Source organism: Miscanthus floridulus, chromosome 16, assembly GCF_019320115.1.
Source record: "Miscanthus floridulus cultivar M001 chromosome 16, ASM1932011v1, whole genome shotgun sequence".
Taxonomy (NCBI): domain Eukaryota; kingdom Viridiplantae; phylum Streptophyta; class Magnoliopsida; order Poales; family Poaceae; genus Miscanthus; species Miscanthus floridulus.
This window is the reverse complement of record NC_089595.1, coordinates 94,100,546-94,116,548: the sequence shown is the minus strand read 5'-3', so window position 1 is coordinate 94,116,548 and position 16,003 is coordinate 94,100,546. Positions and strand designations below refer to the sequence as shown.

Here is a 16,003-nt window from a genome sequence, read left to right as displayed (position 1 = left end):
GAAACGAATAATTTGGTTTACATACGAGATACGTATGGCGTGAATCAATATGTATTAGAAGTGGATTCCTTATTCACCATCATTAGATTGAGTCATGACTCATATGAGTATGGATCATGAGTTTATACGAGATACGAACAAAAAACTTTCCAATGTCCATCAAGTAGCTAGGGGAAAAAGGACGTACCCTGTGCAGAGAGCGGGAATCCCGCTCTGTGCGGGATCTGAGAAAGAATATCAGTGGCAAGTCTTACCCTCACATGTGCAATGCAAAATCACAATTCGAACCTGAGACCTTCCGATCACAGACGGTAAGACTCTACCGCTTGCACCAAATAGCTAGGGGAAGTGGACAAAAAAAAGGTGGATATCAATGAGATGGGGATCTCTTATCAACGACGTCAGCGATCTCACTTCGGGCGACGACAAAAAAAATGTGTTGACTACGCAAAAACATCACATGACAGTGTTGCTGCAAACCTGTGTCAATTTGCATCTTTCGTTAAATATTATGTAAATCATATCAATGTGCCGCAGATTAATTGCAGCGGGTAGTATGATTTTCAGCAGCAAACTTAACTTGATACTGTTAGCAATATACTACCACGCCACCAGTCCCATCTAAGCAAAGCAGTCAAGACACATATCTTGCATAGTCAACACGAAAAATACAGACCACCTTGGTATATCTAGAGGTCGACAGTGAGACAATCTGCCCTGCAAATTCAGTAGAAACTCCAGTCTTACTAAAAATGGATATGAATATTTACCCCATAGCAATATGGTTCTTGGCACCAAAGTGTTAGTTGATTAACTCTGGGATGTATTTTTCAGAAACAAGAAATCTGTTACTTGACTAGTTTAGATCAATTAGAACTGTACGTCAATTGCTATGGCCTATGGGCAAAAGATAAAAAAAAAAAGAGAGAGAAGGGCGTACCTAGTGCAGAGAGCTTTCGCTCTGTGCAAGGTCTAGGGAAAGGTGTCAGTGGCAAGCTTTACCCTCGCCTGTGCAATGCGAGGAGACCGCGACTCGAACCCAGGACCTTCCGGTCACGGTAAGACTCTACCGCTTGCACAAGGCCCGCCCTTCCTATGGGCAAAAGATCAACTGGTCATAAAAAAAAACTAAGTAATGCAGTACTGCTCCTTCATCTCTTAAGCCCTAAAAAATAAAGGACAGTACCAAGTAAAGTTAGCAAGTTCATAACTCCAATGAGAATAAACAAAAGATAATATATATCTCATAATTTCAGAAACCATCTGTCAAAAGTTTCCTGGACATCTCCGGTGAAAGTAAACATAAGACAACAGTGTACGGCTATAACCAGATTTCAGAAACAGGACATCAGCTGGAAACCAGCAACTGATCCGATTCCAGTAACAGTTTATTATCTTTCTCGCTTTGATCTCAAAATTTTAACAATTTTCCCACTTACATCAAAATCTGATAGAGTGGTCTGAAACAATAAAAGACCAGCTCAAAATGATTGCCACACCAGTGTTTATTTGTCTAATAGTGGGATTCTACATTTAAAAAAAAAATCCTAGGACCCTGACTATCACAAAAATACTATGGCACTGATTGTCCATTCTTGCTTAAAATCTTATTTCAGACAACATCAGCAGGTAACAAGACAAAGTTCAAGCAATAGTAGATGATCAAACAATTTGACATACTCCAGCATGATTTTAAAGCGTAGACATGCAGCATCCAGGAACATATATCATACCACATGCCACTCCTCATCACTCATGGTCAGAAATTGTCATAAGTTTCCACAAGCATATATCAAGTATAGCACAAAGAAATACTAATGGAACAACTGAACGAGTTACCAGTGAAGCATATTAACGTATCATCACTGCATGCGAATGAAGATACAATCCATATTGAAAATCTGACACCACAAACTCATAGTACTCGAATACTTGGCAATAAACTCAGCCATAGGGTAAAGTCTCGATAAATTTGCTGATCTTCGCAGAAGCCGGTGCATCAATCGAAACCAGCATAAGCGAGTAGATCTGTGGGTACACACGAAGAGGAACAGGGCAAGCAATACGCTACTACGACAAGACTAGATCCAGACAATTTCCAGCTTAATACGAACTTGTCGAGCCCAAGAACCCTACCAGATCTTGCCGTCCGCCGCCTCAAACCCCAGATCCGGGTCCGCCAAGAAATGACAGCAGCCCTTGGGCCGCGCTGTTGCCGGGGGCCGCGTTGGGCTCGTCGAGGAAGAGGTCCTCGGGCACCCGGAACGCGCCGTGCGCCGCGACGAGGGCCCCGCCGACGAGCAGCCCAGAGATGATGAGCGACGCGACGGAGGTGAAGAAGAGCAGGACGAAGGACGCGCCGACGAGCCCCAGCAGCGTCTCGCGGTCGGAGAAGGTCCGGCCGAAGAGGACGACGGGCTGGTCGGAGGCGCGGAAGAGGTAGAGGAAGCACCAGGCGGCGAGGACGCCCAGGAGGATGAGGAGCGAGAAGGGGTGCGCCAGGAGCGAGGCCCCCAGCGCGAAGGCGACCACGGCGGCGTAGTTGACGCGGAAGTAGGCGAGGTTGCGGCGCAGGCGGGAGGTGGCGTCGGAGAGGGAGTCCGGCTTCGAGAACGCCGAGCGGTCGAGGAGCTCCCCCCACGGACGGCGATCGGACAGCGAGCGCCGCGCCGAGTCGGAGAGCCGGCTCAGGAAGAGCCGGAGAGCCGGCGTAGCGATCGGCGCATCGGAGCCTCCGGCGGCGGCCGGGGACGATCCGGGGGCGGGGTTGGTCACCGGTAGGAGGGGCGGCGGCGTCGGTGCGGAGGCCATGGCGACGGGTATTCAGAAGGAAGCGCGTGCTACGGGAGATGGGGAATCGGGGGAAACCTCGCTGCTGTTGCCGGTGGCTGGCTGGTGCTGTGTTGTTTTGCGGTTTTGCCTTCAGGTAAAGACTTGCCTGCCTGTTTCCGTAAGTTGCCTGGTTGGGCTGTCACACTGAACGGCGTAATACCTGCTTGCTTGGTGCTGTGCCTATGTCAGTGGGCCAATGTCAGAATGGAAACTGCGAAGCTGTATTTTGTAGTATGTGTTTGGTCAGCTGAAGAGTGGGACACTGGACCCGAGTTTCTTTGCCTATCATCAACGTCTTCTGGTGGTGTGGACACGACGCCGGGTCAGGTTGACACTCTTTGAGATGGGCTAATTGTAGTATCGGCCCAGTTCGTGTTTTCCGTTGGGAATGTGTGACGTTGTGTCTAGAGAAATAGTTACGTTACGTATTAAGCTCCATTTGGCGCTTATCCTCGCTGCACAATCCAAGGAACCACACAAATGGTGGCTTCTTCCAGCACCATGTTTATTTTATGAAAAGAGAGAAAAATAACTCTTGTCAAGTTGGTGTAGGAGCTAGACTCGTAAGAAGCCATACTGTCGACGAAATATGGTCGGCAGTCTACCTAGGGATATGCTCACGATAGTAGATTATCGACAGACAGATGCGCAAGCTGCAAACAAGATAGACAGACACGAGGTTTTATCCAGGTTCGGCCGCCGTGAAGACGTAATACCTACGTCATGCGTCTGATTGTATTGTTGTATGTCAATGAAAGATGTTTTTGAGAGGGGTCCCCTGCCCGCCTTATATAGTCTGAGGGGCAGGGTTACAGATCTAGAAACTAATACTAACCAGTTACAATTGCCATAGGTGGCCGGATAAGGATTCCTATTCTAACCGACCAGGATCTTGCTTGATCTCCAAATCTGCCTTGATTCCTTGCGCGGGACTCCGAACAGATTGGCAGGGCCGTGCGTCGTCTTCTAGTGGGCCAGACCCCCTGGTCCGGGCCGGCCCAAGCCTAGCCGTAAGGGTATAGGGGTTAATACCCCAACAGCTAGTCCCCGAGCACCATGTATTATGCTGCGACACGCCGTTCGATCTCCTTCGGCTAATGCGATCCGTCTTCATGTCATCTCCAACTGGTTGAAACATTGACCAAGCGAATGTGCCAGCATTCTGGTCACAACAGAGAGCAGTAGACCACGATTATAGCCGAAGATTCTAGTTGTCCGAAGAATGCATGGGGCTCTAAAGAAAAAAGAAAAAGATTCCTTTCCTAATCAAGTGTGCCCACTTGTATTTCTGTAAAGAAATGTAAGTGACCCTTATACAATAGTAGTTATGGCCAACAGTCAGAGCGTAGGGGTCGATAAAATAAGCATATTCACTGCAAGGTGAAGTGTGCCCACTTAGTCCCCGAGCCTGGTAGTAGGTGACGTAGGCACGTGGTGCCAGGGTCTAAAAAGAATTTCCACTGAAGTTGAGAATACAATCGCCGTACAAGCGATACGAGATGCACCGACAGGTGCATCGTACCGATGTAGTCCCCGAGTTTGCTGGAAGGCGAGGTATCAGCCTTGTAGCAAGGTCTAAATAAATGTCTCTCAACTGTATGTGAGTACAAATCACATGTAGCCGAGGAGAGCGGTCTCCGAGCAATGTTCAGAGAGTGGTCAAGGAAGTCCCCGAGCATGAGAGTGGTCGGAACAGTCCCCGAGCACGATGGTGGTCTGGACAGTCCCCGAGCACGATGGTGGTCTAGACAGTCTCCGAGCACAATGGTGGTCTGGACAGTCCCCGAGCACAAGGAGAGTCGCGACAGTCCCCGAGCACGAGAAGTGTGGCGAAAAACCATATGCCACTTGTACTATTATTTTTTGTATTTATTTATTTACTTGCTCTGTCAAGTCCAATCTGACACGTCTGGTCAAAGAAATAGACGGATATAGCACATCATACTGCCTTTTTGTCTTGTCAAGCAAACAGTTGCGTGGCACCTGTCAGTAGGTGCATCAGCGTGGCCCTCCCACACTGGCAACGAAGAGACGCATATATTGGCATAGATCTCGATGCTGTGAAAACAACCGTTTACGACGCGTGCGCACGTCTCCCAAGAATCTCGGGCAGACGAAACGGCATAACTCTTGGGTTAAATATAGTATAGGATAGGTAAGTTATTTTTTACTGAACCCCATTGTCATTCATAGCCGCAGCCTTCTTCTTCCTCTCGCCAACCCTAATACCTCCGAAATCACCACCAATCAATCCTCCACCATTTCCTCGTTCATCAGCAAGGCCAGATTCATGGCGAAAAGTGATGCGCAGAAGAAAGCAGGAGTCATGCGCGAAGGAATGGTGGAAATTGAGAAGCAACGAGTAGACCATTGAAGACCTCGTCACCATGAGGGTACTCCACAACAAGGAGCTCGCAGGATGACGTGCGCCGGAGGGCGAGGGGTACCCCGATCCACAACTAGGTGAGATCGTAGTGTTCGAAGACTTCTTTAAGCGGGAATTTAGGGTTCCGGTACATCCTTTTCTTCAGGGGCTCTGTCTTTACTACGAGATTGGGATTTGCAATCTGCATCCCAACTCGATCCTCCTTGTCGCCACTTTCATACATCTTTGCGAAGCATATGGCGGCTTTCAGCCCCATTTCAATTTTTTCCGCCATCTTTTCTGTCTACGGAAGAAAGGAAGCGACGGTTCGAAGATAGTCGGGGGTGTGTACCTCAACCTTCGTGATGGCATGAAAGCCCAGTACCTGCACTGCCCATGGAACACGTCGCTAGATGACTGGTATAAGAAATGGTTCTACATCCGCGAAGAGCCAAACACGATTACACTGTGCGACGTGGGGTACATTTCGAAGAAGAGGACAAGCTGGTCAGAGAAACCCGAGCACTTGGAACAGATTCCAGAGATATTTGGAATGATCCCGTGAAAAAAACCGGATGGTCCGAGCGTGGTCAGGAACTTCATCAGCCGACGAATCTAGCCCTGCTAGAGGAGAGTACATCCTGGCTATGAATATCAAGGTAGCGCGGACCCGACGAGGACGAGGCAGGGGGCGCTTGACAAAATTGAAGTCAAAGCCAGAATTGGAGAGCTATTTAACTTAGCTGATCCAAATTATGCCAGATTGAACGACATCGAGCACGCTTTCAAGCTTGCCCGACCTCCCCCAAAGGTAACTTGTCTTGCCCTGTACCCGTAGTTTTATATTGTGGTAGGATAAGTGGAAACTTACTGTGTTCACCCATTTTTGTTACCCAGGTTAATGGTCGGGATAGGGCGACAGTGTTTGTGTCACCACCCCCTAGAGTGGAGTGGCCACAAGGAGCTGGTCCCACCACCTAGACCAGCGTCGAGATCAAAGACGAGGACGTTGACTGGACGGTTCTCGGAGCTCGAGAGGAGGCAGCGGCCCTAACCACTGCTAAGCGGCCGGCTACCCCCAAACAGTCGAAGAAGAGATCAGCAACCACCCTACTCACCGGGGGGGCGCTAAGTATCAATGAGCCCGAGGGGGGCCCAAAGGAGAAACCAGCCAGCAAGCGTCGATAGGCGATTTTTGCCTGGTCGGATGATGACGCAGAGGAGGAAGAGGATGCAGACACCTTTCGACTTGTCCCTTGAAAGAGGAGGAAACAACTGGAGTTGATGGAGCAAGGTGTCTCCTTCGCGCCTATGGGACCCACATTGCCGACGGCGGTAAAGGATGCAGCCGGGTCGACCTCGGGAGTACTTGGGCAGGGAACTCAACCGGTGATGGGAGCGACAACTCGATCGAGCACGCCACCGGCCACTGTAGCGCAAAGGACAAGCGGCGGAGGGGTCGAGCACCAAGGCCCAGCGGCAGTGCTAGATGTAGAGGGAGACCAGGAGTCACCCGCACAGCACGTGGAGCAAGTACGTCCGAAGAGACGTGCCTTCGCCACATCATTCCACGCTTCCAACATGTAAGTATTTGTAACCATGATGTAAGCTAGCAATTTGCATTGAATATGATTGCCTTCTAAACTTATCTCGGATGTACTAGCTCGGCGTCCACCGAAAGTCCAGACCAGCTAGCTAGAAGCGGCGTGGCGCCGCCAATAAGTGCAGAGCAGACTGCCTAGCGGCCAACCATCGAGGAACCCATAGCAGAAGATCCGTCGAGGCCTCATCAAACAAACAGTCAGACAACAGTCCCCGAGTAGGGGGTCGAGGGAAGAGCCGAGCCGAGCACGAGTGCTCCGAGCGCTAAATCTACTGAGGGCAACACCTTAGCGTCAAGGGTAACAGAACAGACTGAGGAGCAGCGGTCGGAGGTGAGAGCACAAACCACGTTTGTCGATGCTGCAGCCCGTGGGAAGGCCATGGTGATCGCAGAAGCTGCTAACGCCGGACCAGCACCGAGACCCAAAGAAGGGCCCGAAGAGGACGAAGTGGAGGAGGTCCTGGGCCGTCCGCAGGACAAGCGACAACATGTGTATGTGTCGCGTTGGCGAAACGACCAATGGGTTGTCCATGAGGAAATCCTAGAGGTCAAAGAAACCAAGAAAGTTGAACGGGCGGCGAAACGGCTGGTGACGGAAGTGCAGGTAAGCTTCGCTTCACCCCTTGATCTCACTGTCTAGTCGCAGCTGTCTTACTTAGCTATCTGCACACAGGACTTAATGAAGACCGCAAGGTACCGCAAGAAATGCTTCGACCAGATCGAGGGGATCGCTGTAAGCAACAAGGAGCTGCCGACGGAGGTGGAATGCTTGTGCCAGCGACTTGAAGCCACCAACCATGAAAAGATGGTGCAAGAGTCCTAGAACCAAAACCTGGTCGTCTAGCTCAGTAATAAAGAGTGGGAAAGAACAAGTAAGTAGCCACTTTATCACGACGACTACTGACAAGTGCTGTTGCGTTGTTGGTAGTAACAGTTGTAGTGCAGGCTTAGAAGCCGAAGTGGTCCGTCTCTGAGAGGAGAACAGTCGTGCGGTCGTGGAGTGTGATCGCCTGAAAGAGGACAACAAAAAACTGGCGTAAGACCAGTCGCAGCTCCAGGACCACACGACCAAGATGATAGAGGAGCTGAAAGGTAAGTTTTCCAAATCCCTTTGCTCATTTTTGTTGCCTACCGTAGTTTGGCATAATATAGCGTCTTAACAGCATGTACGGTTTGCAGTTATAAAAATCAATGCGAAGAAGCATCTGGAGGCCGTGATAAAAGACCGTGACGGCTGGAAGGCGCAGTGCCCAGAGAGTCAGAGACCACCAAGGATCGTGACACCTGGAAAAACCGGTGCCAGGAGGTGGCAACGGGCATATTGCCGGTCCTTAACCTCATCGATCCGGTGCTAGCAGAGGACGTGCCAAGGATGCCGCAGCTGGGATTGATTGAGAGATGTCGAAAGGCATGGGGATGGTTCCAGGAGTTCGTGAAGGAGGCTGGTGAGTACACAGGTGCACATGTGTTAAGCATGGTACGTGCTCACTACCCCTTGATCGATCTCAAGCGCCTGGAGGCTGGATACCCGAAGGAGGTAGATCCAGACAAGGCTAAGGAGCTATGGATGGCCCAGCTAGACTTGTCGGCGAAAATAATTGGCGACATTAACCTGTGTGGAGGCGTGACACCACCTGTATAGGGAACGCCATCAACAAGTCAGCTGGAAGCACCGTCATTTTTAAGCCAACCGGTGAAGCCTGCGGTCTCGACCAGCCAGGCATCGGTGGGGCCATCTTCTTCAGCTCGATCAATGCCAGAGTCCTCGAGACCCTTGCACGATGTCAGGCCCAGCGAGCAGCAGGTGCCGCATGCCCCGACCAGCCAGTAGTATAGGCTATAGCTATGGAAGAAGATGTAGTTGTGTTATTGTAAACTTGGACCATTTCAGGCAAGCTTGTAATAACGTAATTGTATATCAGCATAAGCTTTTTTGTTTTGTAGAAAACGTATTTAAGCTCGAATATCGTGTTGGTGTAACTAAGTGAGAACGTGTTAGCATTCTGTTTAGTTGTACCAGTTTAATCGACACGTCATCCTAAAAGGTTTGTATGGCCCTAGTTTGTCTTGTGGTCGGAGTGTGAGGTGCGTAGCTTGTGCACACATAGAGACACACAAGTCAAACCAGAGAGGACCTACCGATTACCTATAGCGTAGAGAATGGATCCCATGCACGCATTGGGAGGAACCGGAGACAGGGCCTGCTCTGAAAACCCGAGAAGGAATGGTGGTCGGTTTTAACTGGTTGAGTTAGAATAACAATAGACTTCGAAGTGACACATTAGAGTGGTCGGAGAAATCATAATAGCTTTATTAAATTAAATCAAAAGTACAAGAGGGGTACATATCTCAGTAGTTAAGCATAGAAACGCCTAAGCTTGTCGATGTGCCATGAATTGGGTACGTCTGTACCGTCCAGGTGAGCTAACCTGTAAGATGTTGGTCATGTAACCTCCTTGATCATGAAGGGCCCTTCCCATGGGGTTGTGAGTTTGTGGACACCAGCCTGACTCATCTTCCACTTCAGGACCAGGTCCCCAACCATGAAGAAACGCTCCTTGACGTTCTTGTTGTAGTACCTGCGCAAAACAACAAGGTATTTGGCTGTACGTACGCAAGAATCGAGCCGCTTCTCTTCTGCACTATTCACTTCTAGCTCCCGTACTTCATTGGCCTTGTCTTCGTCGAAGTTCTCTACCCATGCTGATCTGAAGGCTATATCTGCTGGGAGCACTGCCTCAGCGCCATAAACCATAAAGTATGGTGATACGCCAGTATTGTGACTGGGCTGGGTTCTGAGGCCCCAGACCATGGCTGGTAACTCTTTGAGCCATCTTCCGGGAGCTGTCATTTTCTCTGTACATCCTCTTCTTAAGTGCATCTAAGATCATACCATTCGCCCTCTTGACCTGTCCATTAGCTCTAGGGTGCGCCACCGAGACGTATTTTACTACTATGCTCCTTTCATCGTAGAAGTCCCAAAAAGCATTCCCGATGAACTGAGTACCCAGATTAGTGATGATGTTGTTGGGTATGCCGAAGCGGTGGATAACCTGGTCGATGAACGCAACAGCCTTTTCTGAAGATGCCTTGACCAGGGGCATGTACTCTATCCACTTGGAAAATTTGTCGATCAGCACAAAGACGCATGTAAATTTCCCAGGGGTCGATTTAAAAGGCCTAATCATATCCAGTCCCCAGCATGCGAAGGGCCAAGAGGCTGGTATTGTCTGAATCTCATGTGCTAGTACGTGGATTCTCTTGGCGAAGAACTGACAACCTTCACAATGGCGGACTAGCTTCTCTGCATCGGCTACGGCTGACGGCCAATAGAACCCTGCTCGGAAAGCCTTGCCAACCAGCGTTCTCGAGGCCACGTGGTTGCCACAGGAGCCAGAGTGGATTTGGTTCAGGAGATGTTCACCATCCTCCTAGGTTATACACTTCATCAAGATTTCCTCCTTCGCGTTCTTGCGCCACAATTTGCCATCGATGAGCAGATACTGCTTACTGCGATGCATCAGGCGTTCGTTTTCTGTCCGATTGGTGTAACCACTACCATCTGTCAGGTACTTGATGAAAGGTACTCTCTAGTTAGGCTCCTTAGTGGTCGGAGGTGGTTCGGTGGTGTTTGACGTCGGAACCGTAGCCACCAATAGCTGGTCTAGAGGCTTATCGACCGCGGGATCTTCTTCTTTGATGGAAGGCGTGAGCAGGTCTTGAACAAATACGCCATGTGGGACTTTGGCTTGGGATGATCCTAACTTTGACAGCGCATCTACTGCTTGATTTTTGTCCTAGACCACATGTGTGTACTCGATGCCGTAGAACTTGCCTTCCAGCGTTCTGATCGATTTGCAGTATGCATCCATCTTTTCGCTGGTCGTATCCCAGTCCTTATTGAGTTGGTTGATGACCAAAGCTGAGTCTCCGTAGACATAGAGACGTTTGACACCGAGCTCAACCGCAATGCGCAGACCATGTAGGCATGCTTCGTACTCGGCGGCGTTATTAGACGCCGGGAAATAAATCCTGAGGACATATTGGAGCTGCTCCTTAGATGGTGATACGAAAAGGACTCCTGCTCCTGCGCTGTCGATATTGAGAGAGCCATTGAAGTACATCTTCCAATACTCGGCGGGCCCCTGAGAGGAAGGTGTGCTCAAGTCTATCCACTCGATGATGAAATCGACAAGTGCCTGAGACTTGATTGTAGTACGGCTTGCAAATTCCAAGGAGAAAGGGCATAGCTCCATTGCCCATTTGATGATGCACCCGTTCGCATCCTTGTTGCGAATGATGTCTCCCGGAGGGTACTCGGTCATGACCACCACACGATATCCGTCGAAGTAATGTTTCAACTTTCAAGATGTAATCAGTATGGCGTAGATCAGTTTCTGAATCTGTGGGTACCTGGTCTTGAAATCATTGAGTACCTCACTGATAAAATAGATTGATCGTTGTACCTTGTAGACGTGGTCAGGCTCGTCGCGCTCGACCACCATGGCAGTGTAGACCACCCGATTAGTTGCCGCAATATAAAGCAGGAGGGTTTCATCTTCTCTGGGAGCAGTGAGGACCGGAGGTGATGTAAGGAATTGCTTCAGCTATGTAAAGGCAGCGTCTGCTTCCTCCGACCACTCAAACTTCTCGGTTGCTTTGAGCAGCTTGAAAAACGGCAGTCCCTTTTCGCCTAATCTTGATATAAAACGACTGAGGGCAGCCATGCATCCGGTGAGCTTCTGAACATCCTTCATCTTTTTAGGTGGCTTCATGTCCAAGACAGCTTTTACCTTCTCTGGGTTAGGGCGTATGCCGTCGTGAGTGACGATGTTGCCGAGCAATATACCAGATGGAACACCAAAGATACACTTCTTTGGGTTTAGTTTCCATTGGAATGTGTTAAGAGCTGCAAAGGTATGTTCGAGGTTGTTAACAAGGGTATATGCTTCCTTGGTTTTAACAACTACATCGTCAACATAAGCCTCAACGAGGTCATCTTTTATCTCATCTTTGAGGCAGGCCTGTATGGCGCGTTGATAGGTAGCCCCGGCGTTCTTGAGCCCGAACGACATGGTCGTATAGCAGTAGGCGTCGAAGGGCATGATGAAGGATGTCTTGATCTGGTCGTCCTTTTTGAGAGCGATCTGGTGATAACCAGAGTAGCAATCGAGAAAGGAAAGCAACTTGCAACCGGTAGTTGAATCTACGACCTCGTCTATGCGAGGTAAGCCGAAAGGGTCTTTAGGGTAGTGTTTGTTGAGATCAGTGTAATCAACGCACATTCTCTATTCATTATTCTTTTTGCATACAAGAACCGGGTTAGCTAACCACTCCGGATGATACACTTCTTTGATAAATCCGGCTGCCAAAAGCCATGTAACTTCTACCCTAATAGCCTCCTTTTTATCGCGAGTGAACCGTCGTAGCTTCTGCTTGATAGGTTTGGCCTTGCCATCGATATTCAAGGAGTGCTCGATCAAGTTCCGAGGTACACCGGGCATGTCAGCGGGTTTCCATGCGAACACACTCACGTTGCTCCTCAAGAACCTGACGAGTGCGTCTTCCTATTTAGGATCTAGGTTGGCCCTGATAAGGGCCGTCTTGCTAGGATCACCGTCGACCAGCTGGATCGCTTTGTGCTCTTTGGACTTGATGTTCTTGCATGGGGCCTCGAGCTCTGGGATCTCCAGGTGGTTGGCTGAGGTCTTCTTGGCGTCGAGCATGGTCTCGGCTATGCGAATAGAGAGGTCATGAGCCTCTGCTATTTTGAAGCTATCATTCCTCGCAGGTGTAAGCTGCATATACATTGCCCCTGAGAGTTAGAACCCCCTTCTCAGTAGGCATCTTGAGCACCAAATACCTATAGTGAGGTATGGCCATGAACTTGGTGAGCGCTGGTCTACCAATGATAGCATGGTAGGTGCCTTTGAAGTCAGCGACCACGAAGTTCATGTAGTCGGTGCGGAAGTGGTCTAGGGTACCAAATTGCACAGGTAGCGTGATCTGCCCGAGAGGTGTGGAGCTCTGTCTGGGGAGAACACCCCAGAACTGTGCCTCGTATGGCTTGAGATCAGCTTGGGTTATCTTCAGGGCTGGCAAACTGTTCTTGAAAAGTATATCGATGAAACTGCCGCCGTCAATCAGCACTCTATCGAACTGAACCTTGTTGATACAAGGATCGAGAACTAGAGGAAAATGCCCTAGCTCTAGTATTGCAGCCCATTGGTCCTTTCTGCTGAAGGAGATCTCGCGGTGAGACCAAGGAGGGAGCCATGGATCGGCGATGAGGTTGTCGGCGTTGGCCACGTTCAAGCAAGTGCGGGCGAGCAGCTTGCGTTCTCGTTTGGTCTCAATGGACACTTTGCCCCCAATGATGATGTGGACATGATCGGTTGGCTTAACGTACTTGTGACGGGGATCTACGTCTTCATCATCATTGTCCTCATTACGCTGCTCCCCTATGTCGTTAGGCTTGTCGGATGTATTCGGAGCCTGTTGGCGCGTGTAGATAGATTTGAGAACACGATAATTCTCCATGGTATGGTTTGACTTGGGATGGAGCTGGTAGGGTCATTTTAATGCTTTGGTGTAGTCTTCTTCGTAGTTGTGACGTCCGCCACCTTTTTTAACGGTGTTGACCTCGCCGTCGTCTTCCCGAGCACGCTTGCCCCTGTAATCGTCACGATGATTACGCCACTGATTACGCTAGTCGTGGTGGCTGCGGGAATCGTTGTGCTAGTTGTGGCGATCAAAATTGTCATTCCGACCACGGTTGCCGCGGTAGTCGTCGCGGTGTGGGGGTGGTCAGAGCGTGGAACCCTTGCTACTTCTTCGATGATTATCTTTTTAGCATCATCGACATCCGCATATTTTTTAGCAGTGGCTAGGAGCGCTGTGACTGATTCAGGTCTCTTGCGGAGGAGCTTATCCCTTAGGGCATCGTGGAAGCAGAGACCAGTGATGAAAGCCTCGATTGCCTCGTTGTCGGAGATTGACGGGACCTTGATGCGCATCTCTGAGAAGCGTCGGACATACTCGCGCAGTGGCTCATCTTTGCGATCTCGAATCCACTGCAAATCATATTTGTTGCCGGGTTGCTCGCAAGTAGCAATGGAGTTGTCGATGAATGCTTGCTTGAGCTCTTGCCAAGAATCAAAGTAGTTCGCCGGCAAGCTGACCAGCCATTGGTGGCCTGCATGGCCGACGATGACTGAGAAGTAATTAGACATGACGTGCTCGTCAGCCATGGCTGATCTGCACGTGGTTTCGTAGAGCATGACCCATAATTCGGGGTTCTCCTTGCCGTCGTACTTCTGAAGTTTTTCGAGCTTGAAGTTCTTGGGCCATATGACTTGGCGAAAGTGTGGAGTAAACTGCTTCAAGCCCGGAGGGCCGTGGGTAGTATCATATTCCATACAGCGATAGCTTTCGTGGGATGCACGATCGTTGGCTCTTTGGTTAATGCGATCGTGCAGATCGCGTTCTCTGAGGGAATGGCGGAGATCGTTATTGCCATCACGGTGACCCCGATTGCCACCCTGGTTAACCCTACGACCGTGGTTATCACGACGATTGTCGCGGTTGTCTCGGCGGTTGTCATCCCGGCCACCATCATGACCACCATTTCTGCCTTGACGGTTGTCTGATGGGTCGTTGTTGCACGAGCCACGTTAGTTGGGTGGCTGTGAGCGACTTGAGTACTGGCGGCTGTGGCTTGATTCGACCGAGACGGATGGAGCCCGGGCTTGATTTACAATCTCTGTGGTCTGGGCCATAGCAGCCGTCAGGTAAGCTTGTATATCATCACGAACTGCCTAGATTTCTGGGGTATTGGGTAGTCGTTGCATTGTCGCCATAGCAACAGCTACGTTGGCGTTTGGAGTCCTGAAGACCTACTTGCCCTCACTCTATCAAAGGCATTGTTGAGGTCGCATGGCTGGACCCTTATGCGTCGTGCCCCCTCTTCTGCCTCGGCTTCGACTTGTCGGCGATTAAACCGATCAATATTGCGTGCTTCGCGTACTAGCCTTTCTTGTTCTATTTCGCCAACTACCAGTGGTTCGTCATTACTAACAACATTGATCAAGTCTCCTCACCTTGGTGGGAAGGATGGGAATCGTGGGAACCCCGGGGCGTGGTCTGGGATATCCAGATCGTATTCAACGCTTTCATTGTCATGATGCTGGAGCTCGGTGTGGACGGAGCCATTAGATGCGATGCCGGACGGGGAGCTTGAGCCATCCTCTTGAACTGTGTGGACCGATCCTTCTTGATACTCCTTAATTCGGACCATGTTGACGAAGTTGCGCAGGCCGTAGGGCTGAGCCTGGTAGTTCTCCATCGAGGCTTCATACTCGGAGAGCCGGAGACCCGTCGCGGGGGCTGGCCGGCGATGAACGGAACGTCCTTCAGGAGTAGATGTGACCACGAGATCCGTACCAAGTCGTGCAGGACGACTGGCCCGAGCTGGTCGGGTAGATCTGTTGTGGGTAGTGGTTACCTGCTCATTAGGTTGACTTTGAATCGAACTTACCAGAGCTAGGGTTTCAGCAAGTTTGGTGCCGACCCGATCGATGGAGTCGAGCAGGTCGGTGTTGTCGATCTGCCTCCCTTTGTAGCGAGGAAGCGGACGACGGGTTGTCGGCGTGGCTGAAGACGATGCTGGCGTGGCCGAAGCCAGATCCACCGTGGTCGGAGCCGTAGCCGATGCAGATGAAGCAGTGGTCGATGCAGATTGAATCCGCGCTTCCTCCGTGGTCATGGCGATGAAGTCGTCAGAGCCAGTGGTCCAGGTGATCTGACCGATGGTGAACGTGAGGCCGTTCGACGTAGCCATAGAACCGGGGATGATGACCATCTTGTTCGTCTGGAGAGCAGTACGCACACTCCCTACCTTGCGCACCACTGTCGACGAAATATGGTCGACAGTCTACCTAGGGGTATGCCCAAGGTAGTAGATTATCGGCAGACAGATACGCAAGCTACAAACAAGATAGTGACGCAAGACAGACACGAGGTTTTATCCAGGTTCGGCCGCCGTGAAGGCGTAATACCTACGTCCTGCATCTGATTGTATTTCTGTATGTCAATAAGAGATGTTTTTGAGAGGGGTCCCCTGCCCGCCTTATATAGTCTGGGGGGCAGGGTTACAGATATGGAAACTAATCCTAACCAGTTATAATTGCCATAGGTGGCCGGAT

The 16,003-nt window shown here is 50.2% G+C and overlaps 2 protein-coding genes across 2 annotated transcripts in view; one reads left to right on the top strand and one right to left on the bottom strand.

Moving 5' to 3' along the window:
- Positions 1 to 16,003, top strand: part of LOC136511475 (ribonuclease MRP protein subunit POP4-like) — a 203,666-nt gene that overhangs the window by 23,013 nt on the left and 164,650 nt on the right. The gene's annotated exons all lie outside the window — the stretch shown is intronic.
- LOC136511477 (PRA1 family protein B2-like) lies at positions 1,816 to 2,935 on the bottom strand. The gene has a single exon (XM_066505540.1). It carries the CDS (start codon positions 2,809 to 2,811, stop codon positions 2,158 to 2,160), a length of 654 nt encoding a protein of 217 aa, XP_066361637.1. The 5' UTR covers positions 2,812 to 2,935; the 3' UTR covers positions 1,816 to 2,157.

Excerpts from the sequence above, each read along its gene's own strand:
- LOC136511477 (XM_066505540.1), bottom strand. The coding sequence starts at position 2,811 with ATGGCCTCCGCACCGACGCCGCCGCCCCTCCTACCGGTGACCAACCCC.